The 25934-nt window shown below is 46.0% G+C and overlaps 1 protein-coding gene across 1 annotated transcript in view; it reads right to left on the bottom strand.

The window, feature by feature from the left end:
• Positions 1-3368: 3368 nt before the first annotated feature.
• The window catches only part of LOC120990802 (olfactory receptor 5V1-like), a 56760-nt gene continuing 34194 nt past the window's right edge, over positions 3369-25934 (bottom strand). The window contains exon 2 of the mRNA XM_040419705.1: positions 3369-4318. Within this exon, the coding sequence (XP_040275639.1) occupies positions 3369-4318 (950 nt within the window). The remainder of the gene's footprint in view (positions 4319-25934) is intronic.

Genomic DNA, 25934 nt, shown 5'->3' with positions numbered 1-25934 from the left:
CTGGCTCCTCAGATAAATCAGGTGGTTAGTACATGCCACTACCAGCTGAAACTTCTGAGGAGGATCTTAAAATACATTGAATCCCCTCTCAGGAAAGCCTTGGTCGGAGCAGCGATCAGCAGTCGGTTGGACTATTGTAATGCCTTGTACATGGGACTCCCTAAGAAGAACTTGCATAGACTTCAACTTGTGCAAAATGCCACAGCAAGGCTACTAACGGGTGTTGCCCGCCGAGAGCATATCACTCCCTCTCTTAATGCCTTGCACTGGCTCCCCGTCCAACAACGGGTGATGTTCAAGATTGTATGCTTCATGCATAGGGTATTCCATGGTGTGGGGCCCTTGTACCTGCGACGTAAATTCACCAGGTATGCCCCATTGAGGACATTGAGGTCTAGTAACTCTGCAAATTTTAACATCCTGCAAGTTAATAAGATCAGACGTGGAGGTAGATCCTTTTCGGCTCAAGGGGAAAGATTTTGGAACCATCTACCTCTGGCCCTGAAAATGATTCTCAGTCTTCTCTCATTCAGAAGTGCACTGAAAACCTTACTTTTCAAACAGGCGTTTGATCTTCCTATATAACACTTATTTTTGGTTCATATAATTTTGGGGGTTTTCCTAAATCTTAGTCTACAAATTCACGGTTGGTAATGTCCCTTCTTTTTTAAAGATACTTTTCCTCACATTTATTAATTCATTTATTAATTTTGTTCTCTTCACACTCTCTATATCTCGCCCGAACCCTTTGAACCTTGAGATCCCTCTACCTTCCCTCCCTTTTTCTTGATTCTCTATTTGATAAGTGCTAGGAAATTGGTCTCTGGAATAGGTGCCTTATCCTCTAGGCCTTTGCGGCCCATGGTAAAGTGTCATGCCTTCTTCTTTTTCAGCCAGTTAAGTGCATCGAGGCCCTTAGGGTAAGACTGCGTGTACACAAGACTATACATTATCATCATCGCCACGGCCCATGGAGCTGTCTTCGGCAATTGAGGAAGCCGAGGAAGTTGCAGGGCCTGCGGCAGCCATGATGGAGTATCCATAGGATCAATATTAAGTAGTTGCCAAATAGAAGTTAAATCCTCCGGTGTTTTGATGGTGCATCGTTTGCCCTCTATAGAGAACTGCAATCCAAAAAAAAAGAACCAATGGTACATAATCTTCTGGGATCTCAGGTAGTCGCAGAGAGGCTTCAGTAAGCGCCGTTTCGCTAGCGTGGAAGGGGCGAGATCTTGATTTAATGCTATAGGGTGACCATCATGGTTCAGCTCCCCATGCTCTTTAGCTCCATTCAAAATTGCTGCAGTATCTACATAGCTGAGGAGCCCACAGACAACATCCCTTGGCGGCTCTCCTTCTTTCGGTGAGGTTCTCGGGGACCAGTGTACCCGTTCTATAACAATAAATCTTGCCTAAAATACCTAAAATATTTCCAAACATCTGCGTCATGGCCTCCCTCAGCACCTCATGAGTCAGAGTTTTTGGTAGGCACTTAACACGGACATTCTTGCGGCGGCTCCTATTTTCCTGATCTTCTATCAGCGTAAATGCTGTGGAGATAGCCTCATTCTGTGCGGCAATGTTAGCTGCTATGGTCTCACTATGTGCCACTTGCATGGCTTGATTAGTCTTCAACACTTACACTCTATGGCCAATTTGCTGCACATCAGTCTTAATGTCTGCTAATTCTTTCATGACAGGCGACAGGGCCACAGCCAGGGCTTTTTTGAAATATTTATTGGAGAAGAATAAGGTGCTGGGTGAGTTTACCTCGTCTCCTAGGTCCATGAAGCTCTCAGCGTCTGAGTCTGCATGTGCGTCTGAGTCATGTTGAGGGCCGTCTTGGGCTCGTGCGCCGGAGAAGCTGCAGGCTTCTTTTTCAGGTACTATTCTATTTCAGATTGATTCTTCTTGGACCTGCCGGGTTCCAGGTGGTACCTGATCCGGACTCTGGCGATTATGACCATGGTGGGGTTCTTTAGGCTGCAGGGTTAGGCTGGATGCTGGCTTGTGTGATGGGAGCTAAAGCTCAGGTGGCCGTCTTGCTGCTCAGTCAGGCTCTGCCCCCCAATTATTTGGTACAATTTGTATGTACTGTACATGCTTTGTACCACATTTATCAAGTATTTTAGACACATTTTAGCCTTTTCACCTCAACAAGAGGGCATGGCTTATAAGAAAGGGGTGTGTATTTGTACAACAGGGGCACGGCTTAATTGCTTCTTCATGTGCCAAAATGTGGGACTTTTTTGGGAGTAAAGCTAATCCCATTTATGGGTGGCAAACTAGACATGCTAAAGATGCTACAGATTTATCATCCAGCTTCAGCCACTATGATAAATCTGGCCCAGATTAAGGGCTCATTCAGACAGCCATATTTTTTTTTTTTTTTTAGGTCCACAAAGATGCAGATTTTTTCCAGTCAGTTCAGCATGTCCGACCCATAGACTTCAATGGGGCCATGTGGAACAGAAGAAAAAAGTGGGGCCCCAAAGAAGTGAATGGGTCCGCATCTAATCCACAAAATTGATGAGTATTTTGGGTGTGCAAAAAGCAACACACGGCCGTCTGAATGAGTCCTAAGGCTACTTTTACACTGGCGTTACTCCTTCCGGCAGGCTGTTCCGGTAGGGGAACAGCCTGCTGGATCCATAACTACAGTGTACATCTGTAAGACAATGTCATCTAGATAGTCTTAGGGCTGTTTCACACTGCCGTTACTCGTTCCAGCAGCCTGCCGGATCCGTAACTTCAGTCTACATCTGTGAGCTGGCAGAAGTCCGCCCGGCCCCATTCACTATAATGGGGAGCGACGTATATCCGGCCGCAGCACGGCAAATATGCCAAGAGGCGGCTGGACAAATCCTGCTGCACGCAAATTTGCCTTGCTGCGGCTGGATCGCTGGCGGTGCCCAATATAGTGAATGGGGCCGGGCGGACTTCCGCCTGCTCACGGATGTACACTGTAGTTACAGATCCGGCAGGCTGGCGGAATGAGTAACGGCAGTGTGAAGACTGTCCAGATGAAATTGTCTTACAGTATTAACAATCTGTTTTCCTACTGTCTCCTTAGAGGCAAAAATAAGGCAGTTCTGAAGCTTAGATAAAATTCTTGGTGCATGGATACATTTTTGTCACACGGACACATTTTTGGCACATGGACAGAATTGTGGCATAAATCTGGTGAGGGAGTTCCGATACTCTAAATTTACCCCTGTATTCCTGAATTGCAAATGTGTATAAAATGAAGACTGGGATTCGTATTCTTAAGCAGTGCAAAGTTCAACAGTAATAGTAAATCTTCACTGCTCCAAGCCGCCTATAAGAAGCCTTCTAATTTTGTGCCACCATTAAGTCATTAATATTTTTTATTTTCGTCTTAATTGCATTTGTCTACTAATTGCTTTCTTGAAATCCTGATTCTTTAAAGTGTATATTACTGGGTTCAACATTGGAGTGACAATACTGTATAACACTGAGATCACTTTGTCCTTATCCATTGAATAGGTGGAAACTGGTCTCACATAACTAAAAATTGCACTACCATAATACAATACCACCACTGCTAGATGAGAAATACAAGTTGAGAATGACTTCTGTCTTCCACGAGGGCTCTTGATTTTCAGTATAGTTACAATAATATACATGTATGATACAATAATGCAGAGAAAAGGTGTCCATCCTATGAAAACACCGATGGTGAGTAACAAGGTTTCATTGACAGACGTGTCATCACAAGATAAGACAAGAAGTGGAGGTATATCACAGAAATAATAACTAATTCTATTGGAACAACAAAAGCGTAGACGAAAAGTGAAGACAGTATGAACAACAGAATTAGTAAAGCCACAGAACCATGACAGGACAGCCAAAGCAGTGCAAACCTTCTTACTCATGAAAGTGGAATAACGGAGGGGATGACATACAGCTAGGAAACGGTCATAAGACATCATGCCAAGCAGGACACACTCAGTGCCCACAAAGGCCACAAAGAAATACATTTGGAATGCACAAGCTAAAAACGATAGCGCTTTACGGTCAACTAGGAGCATCTCTAGCATTTTAGGCATGGTTGTTGATGTATAGCAGATATCCAAGACTGCTAAGTTTTCTAAGAAGAAGTACATTGGTTTTTTCAGATTCTGGTCCAGCTGTACAATCAAAATAATGGCTGCATTTCCCATCAGAGTCAGCATATACATATGAAGAAGGGCTATAAACAGGAAAACTTTAAGGTTGGGTTTATCTGTCAATCCCAATATAAGAAAATCCAAAAATAGACTCTGGTTTGTAGGCTTGGCAGCTGAATCAAAAGTTCCTACAAAATAAAATCAATAAAAGATAAAAATTAATATTAAGGCCCCTTACAGACGAGCATTTGTCACGCTGCGAGTCCACAGCGCAGCTCCCATCCTGAACCCCCAGCGCTGATGGGGTCACATAGCATTATATTGATTTATGATGCTATGTAACCCTTACAGTTCTGGAATGTATTGGATAACACTGACATAATGCTGCCAATGTTATCCAATACATTCCAGAACTGTAAGAGTTACATAGCATCATAAATATAATGCTATGTGACCCCATTAGTGCTGGGAGGTCAGACCGGGAGCTGCGCTGCCTGTGGACTCGCAGCGTGACAAACGCTCATCTGCAAGGGGCTTAAGGGTATGTTCACATGTGCCCTAAACATTGTGGATTAGCACTTAGTTCCATAGCGTTGTACAGTTCTAGCAAGGTGGATGAGATTTTGGGAAATGCTGTGCAAAAAATCCACAAACGAAATTGACCTATGGTGGGGTCTGAAGAAAAAGATGTCGGAATGACATCTGAGATACAAGACCCTATAGAAAAAAAAAATAATAATTCCTGTCTGCAGAAGTGGGTAACATCACAAGACTGCAGCAAGAGGACCTGCATATTGACAACACATAGGAACATAAATCTGAAAGGTGCCACATCGATGTCCCACATTCTGTACCCCTTTCTATTCATTGAAGCAGATTAATGAGTCTAATGTACTTTAGGCCTCATTCACACGACTGTATGTATGTTGTGGTTCACAAATTTTTGCATCTGCATTTTTTGTGGACCTTTTGACTTCAATGAGTCCATGGTCTGCATTTTATAGCTAAGTAAAGAACAAAAAGATAGAATATGTCTGCAAAAGGCGGACCGGGGATCCACATTGTTTTTGCATACCCAATGATTTCAATGGATCTCGGGTCCACATTTTGCGGACATATTCTATCTTTTTGCGAGATGGACAATCAGATGTGGAAAGCACAAAAATAATCCATGTGCTTCCCTCATCCTTATGTCAGTCTGCAGGCTGCACAATGTACATGGTCGTATAAAAGGACATACTGTTATAGCAGAATAAATCAATAGTATACCCAACACTCCATCCTTTATGTAATAATGCTTTGTTGCTTAATGTGGGGAGCCACAGAAGCTGATTCTTCGCCTTTTAAAAGTCACGATTTTTGCAGCATGCCATTTTTACATGAAAATTACAGACTTTTTGTGATTTTACAATGCTCATGCCACTTTTAAAAAGTAGTTGGGGATGTGGACATGGTTAGCATAGCAAGTTAGTGTATTCCAGATATATAAAAAGTGACATCAGTTTTGCGCGAGTGTCGTCTCACAGGAGACAGGAGACCGCACGCACGCACGCATGGCATGTGTCTTCTCTTCATACAGCTGATCCTGGGGCTGCCGGGTGTCGGACCCCCGCCGATCTGATATTGATCATATATCCTGAGCATGGGTCATCAATATCAAAATCCTGGAAAAGCCCTTTAAAGGTGTTTTAATCTGAAATCCTGAACTACTTTTTGCTCCACCTCGAAAAGTGCTGAGGCTTACCAAATGTTGCAAAATTTGACCAAATGTCACCAAAAAATGCACTAAATGTCTCTCACAGGCATCACTTGCAACATTTTTATGCTGCAAAACTGGTATAGCAGATTTGATAAATGTCTATCAATGTTTTTGTTTTGAGATGTTACTCTGGTGTGCCCCAAAATCTGTGACCTTTAACAGCAGAAAACCCTCATATGGAGCTTGACAAGATGCCCCAAATTTACCATATATTTTATAAATTAGGCACAAATTACAGCAAAATGACCTGAAGCAAAACTGACTTCCCCTAATAATTTCTATCATTAGACATTGATAAATACCAGTCGCACACCATTTAAGTTCTTAAGCATACATGATCAAAACTGGTGTAAAGGAAAACTAGCTTAGCTGCCCAAAGGAACAAATCAGATTCCACTCGTTTTTTAAAGCTTTGGAAAATGAAAGGTGGAATGGTTGCTATGGGCAACTTACTTTACAGCAATTTTGATAAATATCCCCCACTGTGTGTTATAGGGTTTTGTATGGTTCACTATTAAGGACTAAACATCACAACATATACCCCATAAAGTCCCCATCACTTTATTTTTTGCTTTTTTTCATAGTAAAACAATGAATGGGTACTGGTTGAATCCTAATTTTGGCTAAAAAGTGGGAAGTGACAAGTGCTATGTGAATAAAGATAAATATAAAGCAGTGGATTACCTAAAAATAATTGGATTACATAGAAAGAATATCATACCTTCTATGGAAAACATTGCATCTTCTCTCTATGACACCATTTCCTTACTTACGACTTCAGATAATAATTATTTCATTATTATTTCAGTCTTAAATACACTTACTCTATTTGCATGGGGATTATAGAAATAATTTTTCCTCATAATTGTTACTTGTCTCATGAGAGCTAAGTTTTCTACTTTCAAAACTATCAAATTGCATGTAAATTCTCTGTCTCTCTCTCTCTATCTCTCTCTCTATACATATATATATATATATATATATATATACACTGCTCAAAAAAATAAAGGGAACACAAAAATAACACATCCTAGATCTGAATTAATTAAATATTCTTCTGAAATACTTTGTTCTTTACATAGTTGAATGTGCTGACAACAAAATCACACACAAAAAAAAAAATGGAAATCAAATTTTTTAACCCATGGAGGTCTGGATTTGGAGTCACCCTCAAAATTAAAGTGGAAAAACACACTACAGGCTGATCCAACTTTGATGTAATGTCCTTAAAACAAGTCAAAATGAGGCTCAGTAGTGTGTGTGGCCTCCACGTGCCTGTATCACCTCCCTACAACGCTTGTGCATGCTCCTGATGAGGTGGCGGACGGTCTCCTGAGGGATCTCCTCCCAGACCTTGACTAAAGCATCTGCCAACTCCTGAACAGTCTGTGGTGCAAGTGACGTTGGTGGATAGAGCGAGACGTGATGTCCCAGATGTGCTCAATTGGATTCAGGTCTGGGGAACGGGCGGGCCAGTCCATAGCATCAATGCCTTCGTCTTGCAGGAACTGCTGACACACTCCAGCCACATGAGGTATAGCATTGTCTTGCATTAGGAGGAACCCAGGGCCAACCGCACCAGCATATGGTCTCACAAGGGGTCTGAGGATCTCATCTCGGTACCTAATGGCAGTCAGGCTACCTCTGGCGAGCACATGGAGGGCTGTGCGGCCCTCCAAAGAAATGCCATCCCACACCATTACTGACCTAATGCCAAACCGGTCATGCTGGAGGATGTTGCAGGCAGCAGAACGTTCTCCACGGTGTCTCCAGACTCTGTCACGTCTGTCACGTGTGCTCAGTGTGAACCTGCTTTCATCTGTGAAGAGCACAGGGCGCCAGTGGCGAATTTGCCAATCTTGGTGTTTTCTGGCAAATGCCAAATGTCCTGCACGGTGTTGGGCTGTAAGCACAACCCCTACCTGTGGACGTCGGGCCCTCATATCACCCTCATGGAGTCTGTTTCTAACCGTTTGAGCAGACACATGCACATTTGTGGCCTGCTGGAGGTCATTTTGCAGGGCTCTGGCAGTGCTCCTCCTGTTCCTCCTTGCACAAAGACGGAGGTAGCGGTCCTGCTGCTGGGTTGTTGCCCTCCTACGGCCTCCTCCATGTCTCCTGATGTACTGGCCTGTCTCCTGGTAGCGCCTCCATGCTCTGGACACTACGCTGACAGACACAGCAAACCTTTTTGCCACAGCTCGCATTGATGTGCCATCCTGGATAAGCTGCACTACCTGAGCCACTTGTGTGGGTTGTAGACTCCGTCTCATGCTACCACTAGAGTGAAAGCACCGGCAGCATTCAAAAGTGACCAAAACATCAGCCAGAAAGCATAGAAAATGAGAATGGGTCAGGTCACCACCTGCAGAACCACTCCTTTATTGGGGGTGTCTTGCTAATTGCCTATAATTTCCACCTGTTGTCTATCCCATTTGCACAACAGCATGTGAAATTGATTGTCACTCAGTGTTGCTTCCTAAGTGGACAGTTTGATTTCACAGAAGTGTGATTGACTTGGAGTTACATTGTGTTGTTTAAGTGTTCCCTTTATTTTTTTGAGCAGTGTATATATATATATATTTATCCCAAATTCATGTTTTCTTCACCTTATCATTGCGGGAACATTTTTGGCAGAGTATAGTACTGACATTAAAATGCATTGCACTATAAGAATAGTGCAATGTATTTTAGAAGTGATCAAAAGATCGCCTATTATAGTCCCCTTGTGGCGTTTAAAAAAAAGTAAAAATAAATGTAAAAAATTCCACATGTTTTTTATTTAAAATAAAATAGAAGACAGGAGGACGCGCCTCGTGTGTGTAGCTGTATAACAGTTAAATCGCACTATACAGGGAGTGCAGAATTATTAGGCAAATGAGTATTTTGACCACATCATCCTCTTTATGCATGTTGTCTTACTCCAAGCTGTATAGGCTCGAAAGCCTACTACCAATTAAGCATATTAGGTGATGTGCATCTCTGTAATGAGAAGGGGTGTGGTCTAATGACATCAACACCCTATATCAGGTGTGCATAATTATTAGGCAACTTCCTTTCCTTTGGCAAAATGGGTCAAAAGAAGGACTTGACAGGCTCAGAAAAGTCAAAAATAGTGAGATATCTTGCAGAGGGATGCAGCACTCTTAAAATTGCAAAGCTTCTGAAGTGTGATCATCGAACAATCAAGCGTTTCATTCAAAATAGTCAACAGGGTCGCAAGAAGCGTGTGGAAAAACCAAGGCGCAAAATAACTGCCCATGAACTGAGAAAAGTCAAGCGTGCAGCTGCCAAGATGCCACTTGCCACCAGTTTGGCCATATTTCAGAGCTGCAACATCACTGGAGTGCCCAAAAGCACAAGGTGTGCAATACTCAGAGACATGGCCAAGGTAAGAAAGGCTGAAAGACGACCACCACTGAACAAGACACACAAGCTGAAACGGTTTTATGGACTGATGAAATGAGAGTGAGTCTTGATGGGCCAGATGAATGGGCCCGTGGCTTCATTGGTAAAGGGTAGAGAGCTCCAGTCCGACTCAGACGCCAGCAATGTGGAGGTGGAGTACTGGTTTGGGCTGGTATCATCAAAAATGAGCTTGTGGGGCCTTTTCGGGTTGAGGATGGAGTCAAGCTCAACTCCCAGTCCTACTGCCAGTTTCTGGAAGACACCTTCTTCAAGCAGTGGTACAGGAAGAAGTCTGCATCCTTCAAGAAAAACATGATTTTCATGCAGGACAATGCTCCATCACACGCGTCCAAGTACTCCACAGCGTGGCTGGCAAGAAAGGGTATAAAAGAAGAAAATCTAATGACATGGCCTCCTTGTTCACCTGATCTGAACCCCATTGAGAACCTGTGGTCCATCATCAAATGTGAGATTTACAAGGAGGGAAAACAGTACACCTCTCTGAACAGTGTCTGGGAGGCTGTGGTTGCTGCTGCACGCAATGTTGATGGTGAACAGATGGTGAACAGATCAAAACACTGACAGAATCCATGGATGGCAGGCTTTTGAGTGTCCTTGAAAAGAAAGGTGGCTATATTGGTCACTGATTTGTTTTTGTTTTGTTTTTGAATGTCAGAAATGTATATTTGTGAATGTTGAGATGTTATATTGGTTTCACTGGTAAAAATAAATAATTGAAATGGGTATATATTTGTTTTTTGTTAAGTTACCTAATAATTATGCACAGTAATAGTCACCTGCACACACAGATATCCCCCTAAAATAGCTAAAGCTAAAAACAAACTAAAAACTACTTCCAAAAATATTCAGCTTTGATATTAATGAGTTTTTTGGGTTCATTGAGAACATGGTTGTTGTTCAATAATAAAATTAATCCTCAAAAATACAACTTGCCTAATAATTCTGCACTCCCTGTATATAAGAAGCGCTTACCATTTGTTGTTGTGATGAGTCACAACAACTGTAGATAGCCTTGCTGGTATTTGTCCGTCCAGCGAGTGGGATCCTGTACTGCTGCCAAGGTCCTTTTCTCTGCCGCAGATGTGGCAATAGAAATAAAACTTAAAGCAATAAAAAGGGGGATTTTGGACCTTTTGTAGCGGCGCTGTAAACAGGAGACTACGTGCCAGATAATATTATTAAAAGAAGGATTTTTATTCTATGATCAACGCGTTTCGAGGACATACAGGAAAAATAATAGCGTTTACAGCGCCACAGATTCGATTCCCTGATTCGCCATTTTTCTTTTTTTACATTTGCTTCTATCCGAATTTATTCATGGCGAATCAAGTTAAAAATGGCTATTTCCTGGCTGCAGAGAGCCTTTATAGTGGTGTAGAACACTGTGCCTTGCAGTAACACGCATAGGGAGTCTGCGCTGTAGTAGTGAAATAATACTGTGCATCAGTATGACATGCAGATGACAGGCGTCGATCTTAGAATCAATGCATACTTCACTTATTTGGGCAGGCACAGGGCCAAAACTGACCAAATAACTCAAGTATGAACTCAGCCTTACAGGTCAATGTTAGCGGCAAGAAGAAGCGCACTCCTTTTACACCATCGTCTATTAAACGCTTATACAAGTAGAGCCCCCTGACAGAGAGGAGAGGGTGTCAGCAGTAAGTTTGTGTTGACGTCACTCATTATTTTGCCCTTCTTCTGATCCGTCAGAACAATAACCCGCAAAAAACGGGTCCTGTCTGTTGAGCATCTGCCTTCACTCAGTCAGCATTTGGTACATACATCAGTATTGCTAATGCGAAAAAAAAACCAGGAGTGGATCCAAAACAGAGATGACACGTGAATGGAATATTTGCATGTCTTTTGTGTTTTGTACCTACTCTTGCTTTTGGCTACCAAATCACAAGCCAATTCTAATGGGACCATACAGGCCTTACAGCTGCTACACAGACAGGATTCATTGTGCATCTCATTTTTCCTTCCCTCTGACAGATCCGAAGAAGAGTCAAATAAATGATGATGTCAGCCAGGGCAAAAAGCAAAATAGTGGCCCAGTCATGAAGTTAGGAGGGTGGGAACAGCATGAGGAGTCCACAGAGTGGCCATATGACATAGTGGTGAGGTGGAAGCAGCATGAGGAGGCCACAGAGTGGCAAGGTGACAAAGTTTATCGGTGGCAGAAGCATCAGGAGGACACAGAGTGTCAGGGTGACATAGTGTGGAGGTGGCAGCAGCATCAGGAGGCCACAGAGTGGCAAGGTGACATACTGTGTAGGTGGCAGCAGCATCAGGAGACCACAGAGTGGCAAGGTGACATAGTGGGGAGGTGGCAGCAGCATGAGGAGGCCACAGAGTGGCAAGGTGATATAGTGTCGAGATGGCAGCAGCATCAGGAGGCCACAGAGTGGCAAAGTTACATAGTGTGGAGGTGGGTGGCAATACCAGTACCCACTGAAGATGGTGGGTAAAAAAATAAGGAGCACTTGACATCAGATGTGTAGCATCAGACGGGTGACAGCATCAAAATAGTAGCTGAGGCAGGTAACCAAAAGAAACCGGTCTCTTTTGTCAAAGTGTGGGTGTGACACCAAGGATGATCTAGTCTGATGCATCAGCCGTTGGTGGGTGGAAATCCTGGCTGATCCACGCCTGATTCATCTTGACAAAGGTCAGTCTCTCTATTTTTTAGTTGGACAGGCAAGTTCTTCTTGGGGTAACTATGGCCCCCACTGCACTAAACACCCTCTCTGATGCCACACTACTGGCCGGGCAGGACAGCTTTTTCAGGGCAAACTCGGCCAGTTGCGGCCACATATCCAGTTTGGCTGCCCAGTAGTCCAGCGGATCTTCAAAGACGGCTGGCAGGGTGCACTCCAAGTATGCCACCACCTGCTGGTCCAGGTTCTTCTCTATGTCTAGTTGTTGGTAAGTAGTTTCTTCACTAGGCAGGTAAAGAAAGCTGCTCATCAGTGACTCTAGACTCAAGCTTCTGCTGATGGAGCTGGTACTGCTCTTGCCACTGCACCCCTCCCCAGCAGCCATGGCAGTGGAACATAGGTGCAGAGGGCCCCCCCGGTCAGACTTGCGAGAGGATAGACGATGTCGCAGATAGGCAGCGGCCAACTGACTACATAGGATGTCTCTATAGTAGTTCAGTTTGTCCTCCCTCTCAACGGGTGTAAAAAAGGCCCACATTTTGGACCGGTAGCAAGGGTCCAACAAGGTGAAGAGCCAGAAGTCATCCCTCTGCCTAATGGTGACAATTCGGCTGTCACTACGCAAGCAAGTGAGCATGCATTGGGCCATTTGTGCAAGTGACTAGGAGGGACTCCCTGCCTCCATTTCCACTGCATACTGCCACGGTGTGTCTGAGTCCTCTGCCTTGTTTTCCTCATCACCCTCTGGCTGCTCCTGCTCCTCCTCTCCTGTCACCTGTGTAGAAAAACCACCCATTTCTCTACACATTGCTTGTACTCCAATGTCCTCCTCCTCCTCCAGTTCAGCCCCCACAGGCAGGGGTGTAGCTATAGGGGGTGCAGAGGTAGAAGTCGCTACCGGGCCCAGGAGCCTGAGGGGGCCCAAAGACCATTGGGCCACATAAGAAGACACTGGTATTATAGAAAGTGTATGCAGGTCAAGTTACACCTCTGGCTGGAAGAAAGGGGTTAGGAAAATAATTTGGCATGAGGGTGGAGGGTGTCGTTAGGCAGCATAAAGGCTGAAGGGAAGGGGGTCCCAATCTGAACTCTTGCACCCGGGCCAATGAGCCCTTAGCTACGCCCTTGCCCACAGGGCTCATGTGGCCGAGAGATCTAGGTGCCACGTCTCCAGTCCCCTGACCAGCCAGTTTACCAGCATCTGTTCCAGGACATGAAGCAGTGGAATGACATTGTTCATCCCTTAGTCCTGGCGACTGACAAATAACGGCAGGTGTCAGACATGAGCTGCCACTGGCTGACATCGAAGTAACACAGGGGAGTACTCCTGTATGCTTGGATCATTAAGAAATCGTTTATGGCCTTTCTCTGTTTGTACAGTCGTTCCAACATATGGAGGGTGAACAGGGCCGGTGCAAGGATTTTTGCCGCCCTAGGCAAAGATCCATTTTGCCGCCCCCTCATGTCACTCACTCACAGACACACATACACTCACTGACAGACAGACAGACACACACTCAGACACTCACTGAATGACGTACACAGAAACTTACTGACAGACATACCCACTGACAGACACACATACACTCACTGACAAACAGACACACACTTACTCACTGACAGACACTCACTGACAGACACCCAGAAGCACACACACACACAGAAACTCACTGACAGAACATTCACTCACTGGCAGACAAACACACACATATACTCACTGACAAACACACAGACACTTACTGACCGACAGACATCCACACTCACTGACATACACACAGACACTCAATGACAGACAGACATACATACACTTACTCACTGACATAAAAACACAGGCAGAGGCTGGAGAGTCACCAGTTCTCCCCCACACAACCACCCCAAACTGCAGCAGCTGTGACTCAAGGCGCACTATGTGGAAGCTGACAAACTCAGGGGGAGACCTCTTGGGGCAGTGGGCAAATACCGGGTGAGAAGGAAATTCCCTTTGCCAAGAACCATATGGGGACGGTGAAGAAACAAGTTACTGCTTCAAGGAGAAGTCTAGAGGGGTACTGAGGGAATGGTATGCTCAAAACCCCTACCCCTATCCCAGGGAGAAGAGGGAGCTTTCAGAGGCCACTGGACTCACCACTACCCAGGTCAGCAACTGGTTCAAAAACAGGAGGCAAAGGGACAGAGCTGCTGAAGCCAAGGAAAGGTAAGGGGACATGTCAGACGCAGACTTCACGTTTCCTAGTAATGGTGTGCTAGCAGCAGATCGTGTGTGTGCAGCCTGAGCTCTGAAATACCAAACCCCCGCATCTGTCTGCTAAAAGTCCCAGACAAAGAATCCCTATCCTCTCCTGCTGGCCACACGTGGTTTGGAATAGAGTGCTGACCACTAGTCCATCAAGCACCCAAGGGGTTAAAGATGTGTTGTATGTGCAGGGTCATCCCTTAATAAAGCGTTACCCCCCCCCCCCCTCCTAGTAATGATTGCACAGCACCCCTGCTGCATGTAGTAGGGCACCCATAGACAGCGACCTAAATAAATAGAGCGGTGACTGTGGAGTCTGGTGTCCCCCGAGCTGACACATACTCTGTGACATGAAACTAGTATTATTACTCCACCTTATCTGTGGATGGGAACTCACTCACTGGCAGACAAACACACACATACTCACTGACAAACACACAGACACTTACTGACCAACAGACATCCACACTCACTGACATATACACAGACACTCAATGACAGACACACATACATTTACTGACAGAAAGACGGACATACACTCACTCACTCACTCACTGACATAAATACACAGGCAGACACTCACCTCCCTGGGGTCCAGTGTGGTGCAGCTCCTCAGACCTCCAGCGCGCAGTTTAGTATGCCGGGGCCGGAATGACATCATATTCCAGCTCCGGCATCACAGAGGGCGCACGAGGGAGGAGTGGGGAGCTGCTAGAACAGCCTCCCTTGCCGCCTGCCTCCTCTCCTCCGGTAATTTACTGGCAGAGCAGGCACCTGCCATCAGGGTAAAGCAGATGCCTGCTCTGCCATATCTAAGAAGGACCTCCACCTCCTGGCCCCCCTGTAACAGCGCTGGGGGTGGCTCAAGAGCCGCTCGCCCAGGGCTGCAGCCCCAGTGAGCTCCAGCAGGCCGGCACCCTAGGCGAACGCCTAGTTCGCCTATATGGTTGCGCCGGCCCTGAGGGTGAAATTCCAACAGGTGGAAACGTCGCATATCAGCCTATGTTGGGGGATGCTGTTCTGCCGCTGCAGCTCAAGGAGGGTGTGCTTCACGGTGTACGAGTGGCTGAAATGCATGCAAAGTTTCCTAGCCATTTTTATGATATCTTGCAGATGGGTGGAAGACTTCAGGAAACACTTGACAAACAGATTGAACACGTATGCCATGCAGGGTGCATGGCTCAGCCCTCCTTTACACAGCACCATCACAATGTTGTCGGTCACCATGGTTCCGATTTTGAGTTGTCACGAAGAAAGCCAAGATTCAATTTCTTGATGAAGGATATGGAGCAGTTCCTCCCCTGTGTGACTCAGTTCACCAAGGCACACAAGGTCAAAAACAGCGTGACACTGCCGTGCCCTGCACATGTGGTATGCTGGAGGTGCACTGTGAATTGTCCCTGCAGTGGAGGTTGAGGACACTGTGGCGGATGAGGAGACAGAGGCGGACATTGTCGCAGGACCAATGGTGTGACATGGTGGAGGCGGAAGCGGCGTCACCTGGCCAAGTTGCTGGTGTGGCTGTGCAGGAACCACATTCACCCAGTGGGCCGTAAAGGACAAGTATTGTCCCTGACTGTAGTTACAGCTCCACATGTCGGTGCTGTCGTGCACTTTCACAGACACAGACAGGCTCAAGGACTGACCCACCTTCCATTCTACATGTGTGTGCAGGGCTGGTACTTCCTTTTTGGCAAATAAATGTTGTCTTGGGACTCTCCACCTCGGCTCAGCACAAGCCATCAGTTTTCTGAAAGGTGCAGAGTCCATCACATTGAAAGGGAGGGACTGCAGCACCAGCAACTTGGACAGGAGCACGTTCAGCTTCTGCGCCGTTGGATGAGTGCACACATACTGTTGTCTCTTGCAATCACTTCGGTAATCAATTGCTGACGGAATGATTAATGAGGAGTAGGAAGAGCAGGAGCATCAGGACTGGTAGATGATGGGAAGGACAGACAGCTCCTTTCGGCTGAGGTGGTGTAGCCTTGACTGCCTGAAATCGGGTGAGTGCCACTGGGTGATGCAGCTGTTGCTGCGGCAGGCTGGACCACCACATCGGATCCACGGTTCTCCCTGGCCACTTTATGGCGACGCTTTATATGTTGATGCAGGGTCATAGTGCCAACATTGGCACCCTGGCCACGCTTCACCTTCTGCCCACAGATTCTACATATAGCCATGTTCACCTCCTCCGGCAGCCTAACAAAAAACGGCCACACCGTCGAGTAGGTAATTTTATCCCCAACATTACGCACTGACTGACTGCTACAGCCGCTGCCTCCGTGAACCCATGCACCGCTACCTCCCAGACCGGTAGGCTCCTATGAAGTGGGTGGTCTACCCCAGGCACGTTTGGCTCCCAACCTCCCACTGCTGCCACCCTGCTGACTCCCGGCCACGCTAGCGACTTGCTGGCTCCGCTGCTGCCTCACGGGCAAGCTGCTGACCTCTTCTTCCCATGATGATGAAGCCCTTTTGTCACCCGGCTTCCAAGTGCGATCAGCTAGATCATCATCATCCACTAACTGTCTGCACGTCACTTATGTCTTCCTCAACCGTCTCTGGGTCAGGAGCCTGACTGCTCGCAACACCAGCTCCCACGCCACTCACCTTATCACTACTTGCCCACATACCGGAGGAAGCGGCGGGTGTCTCCTCCACATCTTGGCTTGCCATTAGCTGCTGACCGTCTTCTAGTAGCTCGTCCTCACTGAAAAGTGGAGCTGAGCCTACGACATATAATACTTCTCACTGTGAGGGAACTGAAAATGACAGAGGAAGGTTCAGGACAGGTGGGGGCACAGGGCCTGCTCCCGGGCCATGCCAACTAAGCGTTGTCTCAGGGGAACCAACCGACTCTTGGATGGGGGTGTCTGATGTCAATTGGGGCGAAGTGGATGACCAAGTCAACCATTCAAGAACCGTTGGGTTGCTGGTCAAGACACGACCGCTAGATGACACCGGGAGCTCAGGCCTCTCACTGCGACCCCTGCTGCCATGCCCCCTTACTCTGCTGCGACCTCTGCCTGCGCCAGAAACATTTAGGCCTCTGCCACTCCCCTGTACAGGGCCTGGCACATCTCTGTCTGACATACTGTTAGATCAAATAAATAAATAAAAAGAAAATTAAAACACCCCAAAAAAACTCTGTAATTTTCTCACTTCACCACACATGGGCTAATAAGTCCTTTTTTTTTTCCACTAATACATGACAAAAAGGGCTGTCATTTTCTCAATTCACCACACAACGTCAAATAATATTTTTGTGCCACTAATACACGACAAAAAGGGCTTTAGAACAGATTACTACACCTTTTTTCTTTTTCCACTAATACACACCACAAAAGGATTAAGAACAGATAACTGCACCACGAAACAGCAAATATATATATTTTTTGCCTCTAATACACGCTACAAAAGGCTTTAGAACAGATAACTGCACCGCTGAACGGCAAATATATTTTTTATTTTTCCACTAATACACGCCACAAAAGGCTTTAAAACATACAGTATTACTGGACTACTGACCGGCAAATATATTTTTTCTTTTTCCACTAATACACGCCATAAAAGGCTTTAAAACTTATAACTGCATCGCTGACCGGCAAATATATTTTTTCTTTTTCCACTATTACACACCACAAAAGGCCTTTAAACTAGAGGTGGGACGAATCCAAATTTTTTCGAATCCAAATCCGAATCCGAATCCAAAAAGGTTCTCGAATATATCGAATCTTTCGAATCTCGAATCCTACGAATCCTGTACATAATTGTGTGAACGCACGGTGTAAGAAACAAAGTCAGACGGCGTCAGTTTGTCTGAACCTCCTCCTCCCAGTCACGGTCGCACCCTATATGACCGCGATGACCCCTGCTCCTATCACTACAAAACATACAGGGTAATACAGCCACATACCTCTTACATCCAGTGACGTCTCTTGTAGATGTTCTCTTTCCTCATCTTCTCCTTTCAGACCAGACACCAGTTTTCAGCCATTTTTCATCTCTGCAGCTTGACAAAAAAAATTAAATCTTAGTTTACTACTTTTCCATCATCCTCCCATCTTCTGGACAAATCATCCTAACACCCCCAATACTGTGCCGCTGTGCTCCCGAATACTATACTGCAGAAACTACCCCTGATAATACTAGTACCACACAGAGCCCCCCATATAAAATACCCCTTCTTTGTGGCCTCAGTAGATGCCCCCACAGTGCCACCCAATAATGTGCCAGTAAGTGTCCCCATAGATGCCCCCCTAATCATGTGCCAGTATCAAGTGCGGAGTGCCTCTCTCATCCCCCCATGTGCCGGTATGATAGTGCCATCTCCCCCCCAATGTGCCCGTATCATAGTGCCATCTCCCCCTATAATGTGCCCGTATCATAGTGCCACCTCCCCCCATAATGTGCCCGTATCATAGTGCCATCTCCCCCCATAATGTGCCCGTATCATAGTGCCATCTCCCCCCATAATGTGCCCGTATCATAGTGCCTCCCCCCAATGTGCCAGTAGTATTATAGTGCCTCTCACCTCTCCCCCTGGCATTCACAGACCCCCCCCCACCCCATAACGGTGCCATCCACAGACCCCCCCCCACCCCATAACAGTGCCATCCACAGACCCCCCCCCCCCCACCCCATAACAGTGCCATCCACAGACCCCCCCCACCCCATAACAGTGCCATCCACAGACCCCACACCCCATAACAGTGCCATCCACAGACCCCCCATCCTATAACAGTGCCATCCACACCCCATAACAGTGCCATCCACAGACCCCCCCACCCCATAAAAGTGCCATCCACAGACCCCCCCACCCCATAACAGTGCCATACACAGACCCCCCCCCCACCCCATAACAGTGCCATCCACAGACCCACCACCCACCCCTTAACAGTGTCATCCACAGACACCCCCCCATTGCCGCTCCAGTAGTTATATAATGTATAATTGTGATTAATAATCATGCTGCCCCCTCTGTGTGTAGTATTACATTGAATAAATCTTACTTACAGCCGGCTACTGCTATCATAACAGGCCGGCCGGGCAGACGAGCGGCAGCGTCACTGACTGACGTCACCTGCCTGAGCCGCCTGCTTTATGAATGAAGCGGCGCAAGCAGGTGACGTCAGTCAGTGACGCTGCCGCTCGTCTGCCCGGCCGGCCTCTTACGATAGCAGTAGCCGGCTGTAAGTAAGATTTATTCAATGTAATACTACACACAGAGGGGGCATTATTATTAATCACAATTATACATTATATAACTACTGGAGCGGAGGGGCCGGAGCACAGTGAACGCACCGGCCCCCAGCTCCGCCTCCCAGTCCCTCCCACCAGAGATTCGTCGGATTCGTTTCAGGCAAATTACGTCTGGATTCGAGTCCACGAATCCCACGAATCCAGCAAGATTCGAGGGATTCGTGGATTCGACGAATCCCCCGTCCCATCTCTACTTTAAACATATAACTGCACCACTGATTGGCAAATATATTTGCATTTAGCCACTAATACACGCAACAAAAGGCTTTTACTACAGATAACTGCACCACTGACCGGCAAATATATTTTTTCTTTTTCTTCTAATACACGCCACAAAAGGCTTTAGAACAGATAACTGCACCACTGACCGGCAAATATATTTTTTCCTTTTCCTCTAATACATGCCACAAAAATGCTTTAGAACAGATAACTGCACTGCTGAATGACAGATATAGCTTTTCTTTTTCCACTAATACATGCCACAAAAGGCTTTAGAAGAGATAACTGCACTGCTGAATGGAAAATATATATATTTTTTGCCATTAATACACGCTACAAAAGGCTTTAGAACAGATAACTACACCGCTGAACAGCAAATATATTTTTCCTTTTTCCGCTTATACACTCCACAAAAGGCTTTAAAAGAGATAACTGCACAGCTGAACGTCAAATATTTTTTTCTTTTTCCACTAATACACTCTACAAAAGGCTTTTTTTTTTTTTACTATTTGCTTCAGTTTTTATTTTAGCTGCATTGAAACAATACAGAAACAATAGCACACATGTACATAGCCTTTAAAGCTTTACATAACAGGCCTACAGCAGACAAATACTTTGCATAAATGTATTCTCTAATCAATAAATCTGTACTAATTTTCCAGTGAAATATGTTGCAGTTCTCCGGAAGCTGAAATGATGTTACCCAGAATTTAATATTAACCAAAATTCCTTTGATGCATCTGTTTTCTGTTACTTTGATTTAGGGAGAAGACAATGTACTGTTTGTTTGCTCCTGTCTCCATGTCATTTTGGTTTAAAGTTTATGGAATTCTTGACATATTTTATATTGTAAACAACATTTTAATAAAGTCTGTTGAATATGCAAAATTATCCCTGACTTAGTCATCATTTTCAAAAAAGGTATCTATCGTAAACTATCACAACTAGCCAGCGGGTGCTAGCATCTTGAACAGATTAAAACATGCCTCTGCAGACAAAAACAACTTCTGTTCTCTACAGCACTTCTAGCCATTACATACAGAAAATAAAACAATATAGCCAAATCTTTATGTATAATGTTTTTTTTTTTTGTTGTAATGATCCTGTCACGAGGGTGTCGAGGACCACGCCTGACTCTGTTATACCCGGGGTCAGGAAGTCGCAGCGGTTGGCTGCACGCTCTATTTAAGATAGGGCTGTTTTCCTTATGGTAGCTTTCTGGGTTTGCTTAGCAAACCCTTTTGGCTCACTCAGGGATCCGTAGCTCCTTCTCCTCAGCTGTTCCTTGTCCAGCACTCCCAGACCTCCTTATATTCCTCTCTCACACTTCTCTGGTTGCCAGAGATAGAGCTTCCTGCCTGGACATCTATTCTGACCTTCTGGAGCTGTGTTGCTGCGTTCGCTGGTAGTTGGTCCAGAACGCTACCCTCCGGATCCCTGTTGGACCTTTTTGGTTTATTGTGGTCGCCCACCTGGGTGTATGTGTTTGTATGTTTTGTCTGTCCTCTCCCTGGTGTTTCCCTCTTAGTGATAGTGGTGTGGACTAGCGATCCCACCGGCCTGTTCACTATCCAGGGCTCATATTAGGGAAAGCCAGGGTTTAGGCACGTGATCGCCGCACGGGTGAGGAACCCGTCTAGGGACGTCAGGGCAGTCAGGTGCCAGCCGCAAGGTGAGTTAGGGGTCACCACCTTTCCCTCTCCCTTGGGCAGGGCTTTCCCTGTTTTCCTCCCTGTGCGTGACGTCGGTCATTACATTATTTCTGGCCCTTATTTTGTGTAGGTAAAAAAAAAAAAAAAAAAATTTTTTACCTACTCAGAATCCAGTATGGATCAAATTGCTGCTCTGTCCAAACAATTTCATGGCCTGTCTTTGGAGGTGGTAGGATTGAAGGCGTCGGTCCTCCAGCAACAGCAGCAATTACAACTGACTGCAAGCCCAGCGGTTGCTACTGGTAACCAGGTTGTTGCGGAACCCAAGGTCCCTCTCCCTGACAGATTTTCTGGGGGAAGGGACAAGTTTTTGACATTCTGTGAGGCCTGTAAGTTATATTTTAAACTGCGCCCTTACTCCTCTGGTAATGAAGATCAGCGGGTGGGGGTTGTTATTTCCCTGCTGCAGGGGGTTCCGCAGTCCTGGGCGTTCTCTTTACCCACTGATTCCCAGGCTCTTCGGTCAGTGGATGAGTTTTTCGGGGCCTTGGGTCTCATATATGATGACCCTGACCGAGTCGCCCTGGCTGAATCAAGATTACGGAGACTCTTACAAGGAGAGCGGCCGGTAGAGGAGTATTGCTCTGAATTCCGTAGGTGGGCTACGGATACCCAATGGAACGACCCGGCTCTCAGGAGTCAGTTCTGCTCTGGGGTATCCGAAAGGGTTAAGGATGCGCTTGCATTATATGAGACCCCCTTTTCCCTTGATGCGGTTATGTCCCTTTCTATCCGAATAGATAGACGCCTTAGGGACAGGTTGAAAAAACCGGAGCAATTGGTAACCCCTCCCAAGCAGCAGTTAATCTGTACGGACTTAGACGAGCCTATGCAGCTAGGAGGAACTACTCGTCAGGTCCGTCCTCCTGAGGCTCGCCGTAGGCGTGGGGTTTGTTTTTTTTGTGGGGAGAGGGGTCATTTCATTAATGTCTGTCCTTCTTTCCTCAGAAACAAAAGACCGTCGGAAAAACTACTAACCCCAGGCTGTGTGGAGGATGTCAGCCGGGGGGTATACGTTTCCTCCATACGTACATCGCAATTTGTGTTGCCAGCGGTTATTATTTTTGGTGATAAGACGGAGACTATTTCTTTCTTTCTAGACAGTGGAGCAGGGGTAAATTTGATAGATGCCCATTTTGCCCGCACTTTGGGTTTGTCTCTCTGTACTTTACAGAGACCCATTCCCATATTCGCTATTGATTCTGCTCCCCTGTCTCAGAGAAACCTTACGCACATTGTTCATAATTTACACCTTCGGGTAGGGGACCACCATAACGAGATGCTTTCAGGTTATGTTCTGGAGGGGCTTCCCACTCCGGTAGTGCTGGGTCTTCCCTGGTTGGTAGCGCACAATCCAGTGGTGGATTGGCAGGCCAGGGAGATATCGGAGTGGAGTGAGCAGTGCAGAGAAAATTGCTTAAATAGCAATTGCTTAGTCGCCTCCATAACTACCCTACCTACATTTATTTTGGACTTTGAGGATGTTTTTTCTGAAAAGGGTTGTCAGAAGTTACCACCTCATGTCCTTGTCCTCGTCCTTATGATTGCCCGGTTAACCTTATTCCCGGCGCAAAATTACCCAAGACCAGGTTATATAATCTTTCGGGTCCAGAGAGACAAGCCATGAAAGATTATATCTCCGAGAGCTTGGCTAAGGGACACATCAGACCCTCTTCTTCACCCGTGGCTGCAGGGTTTTTCTTCGTTAAAAAGAAAGATGGGGGCCTGCGTCCTTGCTTAGATTTTCGCGAATTAAATCAGATAACCATCCGAGACCCATACCCTCTTCCTCTCATTCCTGACCTGTTTAATCAGATTGCGGGTGCTAGGTGGTTCTCCAAACTTGATCTTAGGGGTGCCTACAATCTGATTCGTATTAAGGAGGGGGATGAGTGGAAGACAGCGTTTAACACCCCTGAGGGGCATTATGAAAATCTAGTTATGCCTTTCGGTCTGACCAATGCTCCTGCCGTCTTTCAACATTTCGTTAATGACATTTTTAGTCATCTAATAGGCAGGTTTGTGGTAATATACCTAGATGATATTTTAATTTATTCGTCTGATCTGAAAACACATGAGGTGCATGTCAGACAAGTACTGCAGGTCCTACGGACGAATGAATTATATGCTAAAATTGAAAAATGTGTCTTCGCCGTTCAGGAGATACAATTCCTGGGTTATTTTTTATCTGCGTCAGGTTTCCGTATGGATCCTAGGAAGGTCCAGGCAATTTTAGATTGGGATCTTCCTGAGAACCTCAAAGCACTACAACGGTTCTTGGGCTTCGCGAATTTCTATAGGAAATTCATTAAAAATTATTCACTTATTGTAAAACCGCTTACTGACATGACTAGGAAGGGGACTGATTTTTCTAAATGGTCTGACGCCGCTAAAGTTGCTTTTTCCTCTCTAAAAGAGAGGTTTACCTCAGCACCTGTACTGGTCCAACCTGATGTCTCTCAGCCTTTTATTGTTGAAGTCGATGCGTCAGAGGTGGGAGTGGGGGCGGTGCTGTCTCAGGGTCCGTCTCCTGGCAAATGGCGTCCTTGTGCTTTCTTTTCTAAAAAACTATCTGCAGCAGAAAAGAACTACGATATTGGCAATAGGGAACTATTAGCTATTAAACTTGCGTTTGAGGAGTGGCGTCATTTCTTAGAGGGGGCAGTCCACCCCGTCACTGTGATTACGGACCACAAAAATCTTCTGTACCTCGAATCAGCTAAGCGTCTCACCCCTAGACAGGCTAGGTGGTCGCTATTTTTTTACCAGGTTTAACTTTGTGATTACCTATCGTCCTGGGGCAAAGAACACCAAGGCTGATGCACTATCTCGTTGTTTCCCTGGAGGGTGTAATGTGAGTGATCCGGTACCCATTCTTCAAAGAGGAGTGGTTGTTTCTGCGGTACACTCTGTTTTGGAGGGGAAGGTGTTAGAGGCCCAGGGGGACGCCCCGGTCTCTTGTCCCTCAGAGAAATTGTTTGTACCGTTGAACTTACGTTTCGAATTATTAAAGGAACATCATAATTTGGCACTTGCTGGGCACCCGGGTAGTAAAGCAACCTTGGAACTATTGTCTCGTCGTTTTTGGTGGCCAAGGTTGCGTCAGGATGTATTGGATTTTGTGTCTTCTTGTTCTACCTGTGCGCGCGCAAAAGTTTCACATACACGTCCTGCAGGGTCTCTATTACCACTCGTCATTCCCAATAGACCGTGGACACATCTGTCAATGGATTTTATCACTGACTTACCTTTGTCTGCGGGTAAAACAGTTATTTTGGTAGTAGTGGACAGGTTTAGCAAAATGGTACACTTCATTGCGTTACCCGCACTACCTAATGCTAAGACTCTTGCTCAGGTATTCGTCAGTGAAATCGTGAAGCTTCACGGGGTCCCCTCCGATGTTGTTTCGGATCGGGGTACCCAGTTTATTTCTAAATTTTGGAAAGCTTTTTGTTCCCGTTTGGGGGTACACTTGTCCTTTTCCTCAGCTTTCCATCCTCAGTCGAATGGACAGACTGAGCGTACCAACCAAAACCTTGAGACATATCTAAGATGTTTTGTGTCTGAAAACCAAGAGTTGTGGTCATCATATTTACCGTTAGCTGAGTTTGCCATAAATAATCGTCGTCAGGAATCCACTGGCAAGTCACCATTTCTTGGTGCATATGGTTTTCATCCCCAATTCTGTACTTTCAAAGAGGGGGGGTCTTCTGGGGTTCCCGAAGAGGAACGGTTTTCGTCATCTCTTTCATCGGTATGGCAGAAGGTGCAAGCTAACTTGAAAAATATGGGAGGTAAATACAAATGCATGGCTGATAAGAGACGGTCGCCAGGTCCGGACCTAGGAGTGAATGACTATGTGTGGTTGTCTACTAGAAATATTAAATTGAAGGTTCCCTCTTGGAAACTGGGTCCTAGGTTTATTGGCCCTTACAAAATTGTAGCCATCATCAACCCCGTGGCTTTTCGCCTGGAGTTACCTCAGACTTTTAAAATTCATAAGTCGTTACTCAAAAAATATGTTCCACCTCTAGAACCATCACCGCTGCCACCCCCTCCTGTTGTCATGGATGGTAACCTAGAATTTCAGATATCCAAAATTGTTAATTCTCGTCGGGTCCGCCGCTCTCTTCAATATCTGGTGCATTGGAGAGGTTACAGTCCCGAGGAAAGAATGTGGGTTCCTGCGTCTGAGGTAAACGCCGACAGGTTAGTTCGGGTTTTTCATGCCTCTCATCCTGAGAGACCTGGTCCTGAGTGTCCGGAGGCCCCTCGTAGAGAGGGGAGAACTGTCACGAGGGTGTCGAGGACCACGCCTGACTCTGTTATACCCGGGGTCAAGAAGTCGCAGCAGTTGGCTGCACGCTCTATTTAAGATAGGGCTGTTTTCCTTATGGTAGCTTTCTGGGTTTGCTTAGCAAACCCTTTTGGCTCACTCAGGGATCCGTAGCTCCTTCTCCTCAGCTGTTCCTTGTCCAGCACTCCCAGACCTCCTTATATTCCTCTCTCACACTTCTCTGGTTGCCA

The sequence above is a fragment of the Bufo bufo genome, chromosome 2 (assembly GCF_905171765.1).
Source record: "Bufo bufo chromosome 2, aBufBuf1.1, whole genome shotgun sequence".
Lineage (NCBI taxonomy): Eukaryota > Metazoa > Chordata > Amphibia > Anura > Bufonidae > Bufo > Bufo bufo.
The sequence above is the reverse complement of the archived record's forward strand: the minus strand, read 5'-3'. Positions and strand labels throughout refer to the sequence as shown.